We start from the raw sequence: 14,216 nt of genomic DNA, 5'->3' as shown, positions 1-14,216 counted from the left end.
GAGCAGACAAGACAGCCTGAGAAGCAGCATGCAAGAAGGGGGAGCCGACTGGTGACTTTATGTGCTTCTCCTGGGTGCCTGTAATGAAAGAGCAGTTAAAGGTGAAACTAGGGGTGGGGTGGAGGAAGGAATGTAACTATCTTCCCCCTTGCTCTTCCCTTCTATAGATAAGCTCATGTAAACCTTTCCCTTCTCTTCTTATATTTTAAGTTCTTGTAAACCGTGTCGAGCTCCACTCCCGTGAAGATGATGCGGTATATAAACTTAAGGTTTAGTTTAGTTAATTTAGAAGAGCCACACAGCAGTAGTCGTTTGGGATACTGGTCACTGGTAAGAGGTTGGCATATAGTGTGGCAACAGCTTAGGCGATATTGTTTTAACTGATGATACAAGGAGGGAAGAGTAGAGTCTGTGCAAGTTGGAACCCACAAGTAGCTGGCAATCCCTGGAGAGGGTTAGGTCTCAGGATTCAGTAGTTCCCTTTTTGTTTCTCTCTGTTGTGGGCATTTTTTTTTTTTCTTGAACAGGCTTTTGTGAATTTCTTTTCAGTACAGGAGCATGAGAGCTGATGTCCATCTGGCAGGAACAAGAAGACAAGGCTAAGGTGAGAGAAAAGGGCACCTGCTAACATAGGAATATCGACAAATGCTCAGAGGAACAGCTCAAGGCTTCCTGAGCTATAGGGGAGTACCACACACCAGTAGCCATCAGGATAACATCACCTATCAGTATACCTACAATCCCGCTACTAGGCAGAGGATCCCTATACTCCAAAGCTGCATCAGTGATTTGTAGCTGGTATCTGGGTCCGGAGACTATATTTCCAATTAAAAATCTTGACAAGATCAAGGCTGTTCAAATAATTAGTATTACACCCCTAAAATGAGAAGGTTCTTATTATATATACTCAGAAGACATAGGGATCAAGAGAGAAGCTATTGCAATACACAAGGAACTAACTTTTTTTTAAAGAAAGTTGTAGAACAAAAGATAATATGTTCCTATAAGGCTCCAAGGAATGAAACTCATAAGCAACATCAAGCATTTCTTCACAGAAAGTATGGTAGTAGTAAACCCAGTAACAGAAGCCATAAGAGCTACCAAACACATGCATAGAGAAATTGTCTGTGAAGTAATAAAGGAAGCGAGATCAAATGGCATCAGAAAGTAAACTATATTGAATATGGCAATAGATGAGATCTAGTGTGGTTAAGCTACACAGTGGGGACATATTCAATTTTCATGCATGGAATATTAAAAGTAGATGACAATAACCAGACACCAATAACCAGACATCACACAGAGCCAAAGAAGGTGATATAATTTTATAAGAACTAGAATTTTTTTGCTTGTTTTGCAAAATTAGAAAATAATATAAATTTATGTCTCTTCCTCATAAAGTGTCCATCAGCACTAGTGGCAAGCTCTCAAATCCTCTCTCCTTCCTACCCCTGCCCTCTTCTGCACACTGGTGTTTGGTAGTCAGAATAGTAATAAGGGAACAAAATTCAAAATGCTTTTGTCATCCTCATTCACATCAGAAGTTTCATTGCACTGTTGAATCCAGCTCCAAACAGGGTTAACAACCGACTGAGTATATAGCTAAACCTTGACAAGGATACTGAGATTTATCTTCAGAGATGGATGGCGGTGAAATCCATTCTTATTCTCTTTCCCCAAGAAACAAGAGGTTCCAATCACCCCTTCACCTCCAGCAAACTGAGGTTTTCACCAACAGGGGAAGATTAAGTCTATAAGAATCCACTGAAGGGACAAAATGTATGTGACAGCTCTGGGAATCACCTATCCATGCTGATATGAGATGGGATGAAAGTGCTCTCCTGCTGTCACTGTGGAAATCCTGCCCTCATCTTCTGCTGCACAGAGGGTGTGAAAAGGACTTTGGCCTATTGATCACTTAAGCAAAGAGTCAGAGGCAAGTCTGAAAGACTGGAAGTAAACAAGTAACTACCTAACTTTCAACCTCAATACTGCCCCCTTTTCTCTAGTGTGAGGAGGTCCTGGGTTTCAAAAGGTCAGACCCAAAATTACAGCAAGGGTAGATCTTCATTGAACTTCATTCGGTGGGCCACATTTATGGCTTCCAAAATGATCTGTTCAAAGAGTAAAAGAAATATGTTAGAGGGTAAAAGAGATAATGAAAGGAGAAACAAAAAAGGTCATAGACAGCAAAAAGAAAAATTCACGTTTAAAAACATTCCAAAGTAGTGTCATTATAGACATCTATAACCCTCTGTTGAGCAAGGCTAGTAGGAGGGGGGAGGGGAGAGGGATAAAAATCAATTTTGTCTGGCTATTTCTTAATCTCTATTATTTTTGAGCTCATTTGAAAATTGCAAAATTGAGCAATGTCCAAGTTATGTATCAAATGGAGTTTGTATTTGTACTCTGAACTTGCTCAATAAAAATTATTTAAACACAGACATTTATAACCATCAAGAGATAATCACATTCCGACATATAGCATAGAGTATTGGGAGGGGGCTATAATCTTATAAGCACCTTGGGCATGAAGACTAGAATTTTACATGCAGTCATTCTCAAAAATATACCCCCTCCCCTTTTACAAAATCATAACATAGTTTTTAGCGCTGGCCGCAGCAGTAACAGCTCTGACGCTCATAGAATTCCTATGAGCGTCTGAGCTGTTACCGTCATGGCCCATGCTAAAAACTGCGCTATGGTTTTGTAAATGTGGAGGTTAGTTTTACTAAAAGTAGAACTAAATTGTCATTGAACATTTTAGCTGTGATGGATTAATGACTCACAAAGTGCATTCAGGTAAGTGACAGTCATTTCCAAAACTTTAGTTTTACTAAAAGCAAAGTGGATTGAATTGTACAGCAATAAAGTTGTTGGGATAAAAACATTAACAATATTGCCTTTGTTGTAGTTCCAGTACTTTTATTTTTTACTGAAAAAATACTATTTTAGGCAAAAATGTAATGTGTTCTTTATTGGACTTTTACTTAAGTATTAAAATATATATTTAATTTTACTTTTACTTAAGTATTTTGATCTAGTTTTTTGAACAGCACTGATTAATACCAGGGTTGGCACAAAGAACACTGTAGAACGCGTCTGATGTTTAGGCAGCTGTCACATGATCTAATATGCAGATATATCAATCCCACCCCATTCTTCCTGTTCTCCTCCCTTATATCAGAACATAAGAATTGCCGCTGCTGGGTCACTTAAAAACAGGGGCTATATTTTCTGAGTGCCTGCTTTTATGTGTGTATATTCTAAGAAATTTTTTAAGCACCATAACCAGTTACAGACTCTGCTTTTTATGGACATTTTTAGTTGTTTTGTCCTTGGGGGGGGAATAGGGTTGAGGACAATTAGGATATCAGATGGTCAAGGGAATTGGATGTAGGAACAAATGGAGAGTCCTTTCCTGATTCAGATTTCATGTTATTCCTTGCTGCTGGGAATGTTTAGGGAGAACAGCTGTATGTGGGAGAAAGTTTATGTGAGTGGTATTTGCCAGCTGAGAATGTGCAAGGGATCTGCTTGGAAGTGGATTGCGAAAGGGTCAGAGAGGGAAGATGGGGACACAGGTTCTGTTGGTTGGGTAGGTGGTTTCTCAGGGGAAAGTCTGTGGCCAGTGAAGTGCTACTCTGGGATGTTTAGCACTGGGGAAGGTGTACGATGTGATTTGTTTGGGGCGTTTGGGGTTGCATTAGGACTGTTTTTGGATGGAATGGGGAGTTAGCCTTAAAATGTGCTCATAGCTCACATGCATTTTAAACTTGTGTTTCCACTACCAAGGACTGGTGTTACAATTGTGGTCTGTCAAAAACAGGAGTAGATTGGTGCCTACATAATGTGACCAATTTTCAAAGACCTACTGGGACTGTGAGAGAATTTTCCCAGTTTTTTAAAAAAGCTTCTAAATGATTTTATTATATTGTATGCATCAACTGATATTAGTATGGTGGGTAGGAAGGGGATAAATTTTATTTTAGGAACATGTGTGGTATTTCAAGTGATGTATTAAGTTAATCTGTTATTATTTTCTGTACACTTGATGTAAATATAAAATGAATAAAGAATATTAAAAAAAAAAATCTTCCTTCATTTAAGTTGTGGAGAGGAAGCTTCATAACTTGAGCCATTTAACATAGTCTAAAGTCTCCATGAGCTCTGCTTGAGGCTACTGCTCAGATTTCATATGTATGGGAAGAGCTAGGCCCGTTTGCCTGATAGAATATTAAGAAAGAGACTTTCAGGTGGGGATCTCAGAAGAGTACAGAGAGAGGCTTGGTATCGAGATGTGGATGCTCAACGTGTGGATATAGATTGATGTCAAGGTGTTGAATCACGACATAAGAACATAAGAACATAAGCAGTGCCTCCGCCGGGTCAGACCATAGGTCCATCCTGCCCGGCAGTCCGCTCCCGCGGCGGCCCAAACAGGTCACGACCTGTCTGCATCACCAGAAGGGGCTCCCTTGCCACCTTGGTTTCTCATTTAAGTCCTATCTTCCCATCGTAGTCCTAACCCTCCGGTCTTGCACATGCACGACCTGTTGGCTTTCTATACCTGTGTTACATCCCAGCACCTCTCTCAGTATCCCACGATCCCTTTATCCCTCAGGAATCCGTTCAATCCCTGTTTGAATCCCTGTACCGTACTCTTCCTGATCACTTCCTCCGGTAGCGCATTCCAAGTGTCCACGACCCTTTGGGTGAAAAAAAACTTTCTTGCATTTGTTTTGAACCTATCTCCCTTCAGTTTCTCCGAATGCCCCCTCGTACTTGTTGTCCCCTTCAGTCTGAAGAATCTGTCCCTATCCACCCTCTCTATGCCCCTCATGATCTTGAAGGTCTCTATCATATCTCCCCTGAGCCTCCTTTTTTCCAGAGAGAAGAGCCCCAGCCTATCCAATCTCTCGGCATATGGGCAGTGTTCCAGCCCCTTTACCAGTTTCGTTGAAGATTGACAGAGGCTATGAAAGCTGCAAAGCAGCATCTGATTGTCTGTGAATTTTACATGCAGTTGGCTGTGCCAAGGCTGAGGTGTGCTGTGTCAAGAAAAGCAGTGTCTGGGACTATAGAAAGGATGCCAATTCCTGCTGCAACAGGACTTTAATCTGGTCCTGCAGGGAAGGTGCCAGTACCAATGTAATCAAAGATACAGTCAAGCTCAGGTAGATGTCGAGGTGTTGGGGGCTTAGATGCAGGAGGGCGCTCAGCTGGACAAAGCATCTGTAGTGATGGAGAGCACTCCGACTGCTGATGTTTCTGAGGAGTTTAAGGTCGTGAGGAGGTAAAGTCCACCTAGAAGGTGAATGCTGACGCTTCATAGATTTGCAAAAGAGGAGCCTGAGCTCCCTCTAGAAAGAACTAGCAGTTGAGAGGTGGACACAGTTTAGATATAGATGGAAGAGATGCTTGGGCTGATACTGGATCTGCGGATATTGTAGTGGTAGACCCAAAAAGCTTCTCAAATTGAATTTGACGAGCTTTTAGAGCCTTCTTTTGCATACGATTGCAGAGATTACAAGAAACGTCCCGATGCTCAAGACCAAGACACTGCACACACCAGTTGTGAGGTTCTGAACCTGAGATGGTCCTGTTATATCGAGTACACTTCTTGAATCCACTGGGAGTCAGGGACATCGATGGAAAGACCGCCAAAGTTAAATCAAAGGGCTCAATTGTAGGGGAGGACGAACAGGAGGATGGGAAGCCACCTGAAGATCTGAAAAAAGGAAAACTCTAAAATTGAAAAGAAAAATATATTTAAAGTAAGGAAACAAAAAAATATGAAGAAAAAAAAGGTATAGGAAGGCACAAAAAAGTGAGAAAAAATTAAAAAAATTTAAATTGAATCAGGTTGGGCAGACTGGATGGACTATTCAGGTCTTTATCTGCTGTCATCTACTATGTTACTAAGAGTGTTTGAGAAACACAACTTCTTTGCTCCACGGAAAACGAAGAACTGGGTATCCCGCAGGCCAATGTCGGGTGGGAAGGCACACGCACACTATGGACAGTGCTAAAGTTTTAAAGTGACAATACACTTTGGTACATGTCCATGCCAGGCTCCGTGGACTATGTCACCCTTATGTGAGAATATACTGCCTGCTTGTCTTTGGAGAAAATGCATTAAAATGGTATTTATAATAAAAATCCTTCAGCCGATGGACACAGTATTACATTACATTAGCGATTTTTATTCCGCAATTACCTTGCGGTTCAAGATGGATTACAGAAGAGGATTTCTGGACATGTCCAGAGGTGTTAGAGTAGATTGGGTTGCTTTAGAGCAGGAATCTCAAATTCCCTCCTTGAGGGCCGCAATCCAATCGGGTTTTCAGGATTTCCCCAATGAATATGCATTGAAAGCAGTGCATGCACATAGATCTCATGCATATTCATTGAGGAAATCCTGAAAACTCGACTGGATTGTGGCCCTCAAGGAGGGACTTTGAGACCCCTGCTTTACAGGATTGAAATGTTTCATACGGTGTTAGTTAGTCTTCATGGATTTTCTGAATAGCAGGGTTTTTATTTCTTTTCTGAAAAGTGTGTAAGAAGGTACAAAAGAGGAAAGGGCACAGGAAGAAGTAGAATGTGGTAACAAGATCCAGAAGGAAAGATAGTTAGCCCCACCTGGTGGTGGACATAAGAGTCACAGCCGTAGCACCAGACAGAGAGGTCAGAGTAGCTCAACACAATGAGGTGTCCAGAATTCAGGCTATGGGTCAGCATGTGCTCATTCACATAGCGGCCACAGTATACCTGGGAAAAAAGAGAGAGATGAAAGGGATTAAAAAGAACATGTTAGAACGCTCAAAACCTAGCCCTCTCTTGCTGAGAAAATTTACCTCATAGCACACGAGACAGACCCAGTTCTCTGCCTCACTACCACACTCCCTGCAAGCCTCCATCACATTCAAGCCAGAAAAGGGAACTGGTTGCACTGACTCCAGATGAGGGCACCAGGGCAGTGGTGTCACCGCATACAACGTTCCCTGTGTATAAGAGAGGAGGACATAACACAGCTTGGCCAATGCATCTCATTCCTGTTAACAGGTTACTGCTAAGGCTTAAAAGCACAAACAAATAAAACAATTACTTGCATTATACTTAGAAAATAGCCATTTCCTTATGCACATTAATGCTAGAATGTTTTTCTAGTTTCTTTCTCTGACTTCTCTCAATTACCAGTTTCTTTCTTGCTCCTGCTAAATCTGCTACTAGAGTTCCCAGACGGCTAAGAAAGCAAGTACAATGTTAGGAATTATCAGGAAAGGAATGGAGAACAAGACTTAGATTATTGATTATTGTTTAATTGGAAATCGCTGTGACTCCAGGCGGTATATTAAGTTTTTGTTTTTTTTAAATAAATAAATAAAAATAATATAATTCCTTGGTTTATGTTTAAAAAACTTGATATACTACTGCCCAACCTTACCAGATCAGCTCAAACGCTAGTAAATAATGTGTGCAATTCTGGTCACCGGATCTAAAAAATGAAACAGGGCAATCAAAATGATAAAGGGGATGAGACAATTCCCTTACCAGGGAATTGGTAGATGCCGGATAAATGTAGTTTCAGTTGTTTGAGAGTTACTATTAAAAATAGGCCTAACTGCCATATATATATATATATATATGCATATATATATATATATATATATATATATACATATACCGTGTTTCCCCGAAATCATTTGGGGCCCAAAAAAGGCACTAGGTCTTATTTTTGGGTAGGGTTTTTTTTTTTTTTCATGTACATGATCATCTCTCCCTTCCTCTTCTTCACCCCAATTCTTCCTCTTTCCTTTCCCCCACATGTGCAACATCTTTCCTCCCCTCTCACCCATTCCCTTGTGCCTTCCCTCTGCAACATCTTTCTATCCCTCCATCCCTCCCATCCCCCTGTACAGCAGAATTCTTGCCCAGTTTCCATCCTTCCCTCCTTCCCATCCCTCGTGCAGCAGAACCCTTGAGCACCCGCTGCTGCACTCTTGCTGACCCTCCCAACCGATCCCCACCGACCGCGACCATAAATACCTTGCTGCAGAGAAGCGTTGGGCCAGCAGCATTGACAGGCTGTTTCATGGCCTTCTCACTGGGGTCGTCTGTGTCTGTGTACTGATGACATCATCAGTACACAGATGGCTCCAGCGAGAAGGCCGTGAAGCAGCCTGTGAGTGCTGCTGGCCCGACACTTCTCTGCAGCAATGTATTTGTGGTTGCGGTTGGCGGGGATCAGTTGGGAGGGAAGGATGGTCAGCGGGGTTTCAGCGGTTCAGCTGTGCAGCAGGGACAGGGCGGGGGGGGGCAGCGTGGCTGCCTACGACTAGGGCTTATTTTCAGGGAATAGGGCTTATATTAAGACCTATCCCGAAAATCATGCTAGGGCTTATTTTCGGGGAAACATGGTAGTACCGTATTTTCGCGGATATAACGCGCGCGTTATACGTGTTTTTACGTACCGCGCATACCCCTCGCGCGTTATATGCCTGAGCGCGGTATACAAAAGTTTTAAAACATAGTTCCCACCCCGCCCGACGCCCGATTCACACCCCCAGCAGGACCGCTCGCACCCCCACCCCGAACGACCGCTCGCACGCGCTCCCACCCGCACCCGCATCCACGATCGGAGCAAGAGGGAGCCCAAGCCCTCTTGCCCGGCCGACTCCCCGACGTCCGATACATCCCCCCCCCCCGGCAGGACCACTCGCACCCCCACCCCGAAGGACCGCCGACTTCCCGACAATATCAGGCCAGAAGGGAGCCCAAACCCTCCTGGCCACGGCGACCCCCTAACCCCACCCCGCACTACATTACGGGCAGGAGGGATCCCAGGCCCTCCTGCCCTCGACGCAAACCCCCCTCCCCCCCAACGACCGCCCCCCCCCAAGAACCTCCGACCGCCCCCCAGCCGACCCGCGATCCCCCTGGCGACCCCCACGACCCCCCCACCCCCCTTCCCCGTACCTTTGGAAGTTGGCCGGACAGACGGGAGCCAAACCCGCCTGTCCGGCAGGCAGCCAACGAAGGAATGAGGCCGGATTGGCCCATCCGTCCTAGAGTTCCGCCTACTGGTGGGGCCTAAGGCGCGTGGGCCAATCAGAATAGGCCCTGGAGCCTTAGATCCCACCTGGGGGCGCGGCCTGAGGAACATGGGCCCAACCCGACCATGTGCCTCAGGCCGCGCCCCCAGGTGGGACCTAAGGCTCCAGGGCCTATTCTGATTGGCCCACGCGCCTTAGGCCCCACCAGTAGGCGGAGCTTTAGGATGGATGGGCCAATCCGGCCTCATTCCTTCGTTGGCTGCCTGCCGGACAGGCGGGTTTGGCTCCCGTCTGTCCGGCCAACTATCAAAGGTACGGGGAAGGGGGGCGGGGGGGTCGTGGGGGTCGCCAGGGGGATCGCGGGTCGGCTGGGGGGCGGTCGGAGGTTCTTGGGGGGGGCGGTCGTTGGGGGGGAGGGGGGTTTGCGTCGAGGGCAGGAGGGCCTGGGATCCCTCCTGCCCGTAATGTAGTGCGGGGTGGGGTTAGGGGGTCGCCGTGGCCAGGAGGGTTTGGGCTCCCTTCTGGCCCAACTACCAAAGGTACGGGGTGGGGGGGTCGTGGGGGTCGCCAGGGGGGTCGCGGGTCGGCTGGGGGGGCGGTCGGAGGGTCTTGGGGGGGGCGGTCATTGGGGGGAGGGGGGTTTGCGTCGAGGGCAGGAGGGCCTGGGATCCCTCCTGCCCGTAATGTAGTGCGGGGTGGGGTTAGGGGGTCGCCGTGGCCAGGAGGATTTGGGCTCCCTCCTGGCCCGATATTGTTGGGGAGTCGGCGGTCCTTCGGGGGGAGGGATGTATCGGACGTCGGGGGGGGGGGCATCAGGCTTTCAGGATGGGGACAGACCTTCAAGGGGGGACAGTGCACGGAAGTCAGGGGGGGTAAACGGAGAGTCGGGACAGCGCACAGAAAGTCAGGGCGGGCGAAAGGAGTGTCGGGCAGCATGCGCGTTATATGCCTGAGCGCGGTATACCAAAGTTTTTGTACATAGCATCGTGATTTCTGCGCGCTATACCCGTGTGCGCGTTTTACATGGGTGCGCGTTATATCCGCGAAAATACGGTACTCGAATATAAACCGAGATTTTTAGACCCAAAAAATGGGCCAAAAGTGGGGGTCTCAGTTTATATTCGAGTCCCCCCCCCCCCGGCTACCAGTGCTGCTACCCTCCACTCCAACCTCTCCTCTCCCACCTCCCCGAGGCCACCGGCACTGCTACCCTCCAATCCAAATCCCCCTCCTCAAGGCCACTGGCGCTGCTATCCTCCACTGCAAACTGCTCACTCTTACCACCCACCCCCACGAGACCACTGGCATTGCTCTTCCCTTTGCACCCAAGATCAACTCTGCTGTCCACTTTCTCCCCCCACTGACCGGCAATGTGCTTACCATCTGAGACCAGTATCCTGCTTCCAATAGTGGCCAATCCAAGACACAAGTACCTGGATTGGCCACGGTTGGCTCCTTCCCCCATTTTAGTTTAAAAAGTTACTCTCTCTCCTTTTTAAATGTTAGTGCTAGTAGGCTGGTTCCTTCCTGGTTAAGGTGGAGTCCATCCTTTTGGAATAGTATCCCCCTTTCCCGGAGCATTGCCTAGTTCCTAACAAATCTAAATCCCTCATTTTTGTTCCATCATTTCAACCATGCACTGAGACTTCAGAGCATGCCTGCCTTTTGGGTTCTGTGCATGGAACAGGGAGAATTTCTGACAATGCTACCCTGAAGGACCTGGATTTCAGTTTTCTACCCAAGAGCCAAGACAGCTGGCTCCTCATCAGCGCTAATAGCAGGATTCTATGTTTATTACATTTCTTTAACCTGTTTGCAAATTTCCCGCCCCAATACTACAGGTACAGTCAAATCTCAGTTATCCAGCACCCATGGGAATTGTTGGATGCTGGATAACTTTCCTGGTTGCCTGAGAGTTACTGTATAATACAGTACAAAGAGCCAGATCTTAATTCCCTCCCTTCCCTGATGCAACAGAAGTGGCAGTGGTACTGAGTAGCAACCCCCCCCCCTTAAGCCCCGAAGCAGCAGAAGTAGGTGGTGGTCCTGAGGTGTGAACCCCCCTTACTCCCCTACCCAAAGCAGCAGCTGGTCAGCAGGAGGCAGCCTCAAAACAGGTTGCTTGCGGCCAGCCCCAGCAGGGCCTTTCCTTTGGCATGTCAGAATGACACATCAGAGGAAAGACCCTGCTGGAGCTGGCTGCAAGTTTTGAGCACTGCCTTCGGGTAAGGAAGTATGTGTGTTGGGGGGGGAGTAGTTTGTGGCTCAGGACCGCTGCCTGCTTCTGCTATTTTGGGGCTGGAGGAAGGGGTTTCACGGCTCAGGATTGCTGTCATTTCTGTTGCTTCGAGTCGGGAGGGAGGGAGGGGGTTCGCAGCTCAGGACTGCTGCCTTCTGCTGCTTTGTGGCTTGAGGGAGAGGGTTTTGCGGTTCCACAGTGAATGGCCTTGTTCCGCAGTAACCGCAGCAACCAGTTTTTTTTTTACTCCCCGTTTTGGCAGGTTACCTGCAGCTAGCTGTGGGTAACAGTCACAGTGTCATTCTCTAATGTCTACCATCACTCAGCAAGCTTGTTGCGCATATCTTGCACTGAAGCTGGTCTTTCAAGTAACTGTTAGTCCTCCTTAGTTCCCTTCTCCTCTTATATATATTTATTGAATGTCCTATGCAGTCCCATTTTATGATTATCTAACAGAGATTTTTTCCTCTCACTCATGCCCCAACCTCCCCCCTCCCCCATTCTTTCAAGGTAGTCTTTCAATCTTGCAGTAATCTTAACAGGACTAATCTCAGGTTGCATAGCAGTTTTATTAGCTTTCTTCTCTGCCTTCTACCACCACTTACCGAACCTGCTTCCAGATTGTTCTTGAACAGTTGAGCCAAGGTCCCTAAGCTTCCAGAGCCACTCCAGCCACTAGCTCCCTCCAATTGTTCCTCCTCCTTCAAATCACCAACCTGTAATTGACAGGGACATTATGTTTACAAATGGCAGCATTCCTTTCTGTGGCAAAAATAGGGAGGAAACATATAGAGTACTCTTACTTGTGGAGTCTGCTCCTTCATCTCTCTGGTCCCATCAATGCCCTCTTTTTCTGATACATACTCTACTGTAATTAAGGAAGGAGAAGATGGTAAGGATCCAGATGTTGTATGGGGCCGAACTTTCTTCCTTGCCCCACCCACTGGTGTAGAGCAAATGTTCTGATGAGCAGAGGTGGAGTCAGCGAGGTTTGCTAGAGTCCCAGGAGAGTCTCGCCTCAGGTGCAGGGATTCCAGAGAGGTGCAGATCTGCTGAGCAGGCTGCACATCCCTCTCCTCCTCATTCTTCCCTATAACCTCTGTTGACAGCTGCTCTTTGTCATCCTTTACTCCTTCACTGGGACTTCCAGGGGTAGCTGGAGACTGCTGACTCCTCAGGCCTGCAGTCAGTTCACCACAATATTGTAAGTTCTTGTCAGACGGAGTTTGGTGTTCCCTTGTCTCCTCCACCGGTATCCCTCTGTCAACATTCTCAGGGGCCACTGCTGGCACTGGTGACCTCTGGCTTCTTTCTTGAACCTTCTCAGGGGAGGCAAGCAACTTCTGTCCTTTCTTATCATCTTTCCCAGCAGCTGCTGGCTGTTCCAGTGATGTCTGACCTCTGCTATCTCCTTTCCCAGAGACAGATGAATATGGTGGTGACAGTTGAGTTCTCCCATCCACCTTCTCACCTTCTGGTGAACTCTTAATCCTTTCTTTCTGCCTGTCCAGTTTAAGAAAGGGTGACTGATTTTTGATGGTACTATCTGAGACGCTTCTGGTTACTGCTGGTTCTTCTTCACCAAGGGCTTTAGGGACTGCATATAAAGGAGAAGAATGCAAACTCTTACTACTGCATGGTTTAAGATTTAAAAAGAGTACAATACTTAATTAAGCTATAGAATCTCAGACTGTTCTGGGCTGATATGGCTAGGTTAAAAAAATACACATATGGACAGTTTTCATTGGATAATCGACCATTAATTATTAGCTAGACCAGACATGGGCAACTCCGGTCCTCGAGGGCTGGAATCCAATCAGATTTTCAGGATTTCCCCAATGAATATGCATTGAAAGCAGTGCATGCAAATAGATCTCATGCATATTCATTGGGGAAATTCTGAAAACCCGATTGGATTCTGGCCCTCGAGGACCGAAGTTGCCCATGTCTGGTCTAACTAGACAGACACAGGTTATATCTCCACCTCTGACTCCTGGAATGACCAACATGAAATGGACATTCTTATATGTCTCTGCCAACTGGGTTTACTGGGTCATTGATCCGACCCAGCATAGCATATAGTCTTCTTATGCTCCCTTGCTTTGCAAAAATATTTTAGATGTATTAAAATAACAAAACATCTCCTGGGAGAGATAGTTATTGTAGTCTGCTTCAGACTTTTTGTGGTTGGGAATATGGGGGTGGAGGGGTGTTCCTTTCCTTTTCCTTTGGAATTTTCTTTTGAAAAACATGTTTGATGACTACAGATTCTGGACATGTCATGTATGCATTTCATTTAATTTGTCATCGCAGTTGTCCGTTTTGGTATTCATTGTTGTGTATTGATTGGTTGTCATCAATAAAAATTGTTTACTTCTAAAAATAAAATATGAAAAAAATAAAAAATAAACATAATAAAATATATATAAACAGCAAAACAAAAATTTAATAAACCTATGCCCACTAAGTCTGCATTTTTAAGTCTGTATGTTATGTCTACACTGCAAATGCTGTAAGGCATGTAATCCTCAACAAAGTTTATCCTACCCATACTATGAATGTACTCTTGTAACCCATTCTGGGCTCCTTTGGGAAGACGGGCTAAATAAATGACTAAATTAAGAAAAAAAAGAAAACAAAAAGCAGCTGATTCAGATGACAGTTAATCTGATATGTCAAAAATTATTAAAATCTTACTGTTATAAATCTGAAATGCCAAATGTCACATAACACCATACAAGCATTACTAATACACCCAACAAAATGTCTTTTTACAGCCCATTTCCTTTCTAAAGTGTCTTATAACAGTCAAGAATGATGGGTTCAGCCTCCTGGTGAGCACAACAGAGGAGCAACGACACATTACTTTTACTTCACTTCTTCTCAAGGGGTTTCCCTCTAGTCCAGTGGTCTCAAAC

The 14,216-nt window shown here is 45.8% G+C and overlaps 1 protein-coding gene across 6 annotated transcripts in view; it reads right to left on the bottom strand.

The window, feature by feature from the left end:
* Positions 1 to 1,300: 1,300 nt before the first annotated feature.
* HDAC6 (histone deacetylase 6) overlaps positions 1,301 to 14,216 on the bottom strand; it is a 155,903-nt gene continuing 142,987 nt past the window's right edge. For all 6 annotated transcript variants that reach the window (XM_033923827.1, XM_033923844.1, XM_033923853.1 and 3 more), the window contains 5 exons: positions 12,102 to 12,895; positions 11,904 to 12,014; positions 6,861 to 7,007; positions 6,646 to 6,774; positions 1,301 to 2,114 (listed from right to left, as the gene is read on the bottom strand). In XM_033923827.1, the coding sequence (XP_033779718.1) occupies positions 2,049 to 2,114; positions 6,646 to 6,774; positions 6,861 to 7,007; positions 11,904 to 12,014; positions 12,102 to 12,895 (1,247 nt within the window). In that variant the 3' untranslated portion in view covers positions 1,301 to 2,048. The remainder of the gene's footprint in view (positions 2,115 to 6,645; positions 6,775 to 6,860; positions 7,008 to 11,903; positions 12,015 to 12,101; positions 12,896 to 14,216) is intronic.

This window comes from Geotrypetes seraphini, chromosome 1, assembly GCF_902459505.1.
Source record: "Geotrypetes seraphini chromosome 1, aGeoSer1.1, whole genome shotgun sequence".
NCBI classification, from domain to species: Eukaryota; Metazoa; Chordata; class Amphibia; order Gymnophiona; family Dermophiidae; genus Geotrypetes; species Geotrypetes seraphini.
Note: the sequence above shows the minus strand (reverse complement) of the source record. Positions and strands in the feature narration are given on the sequence as shown.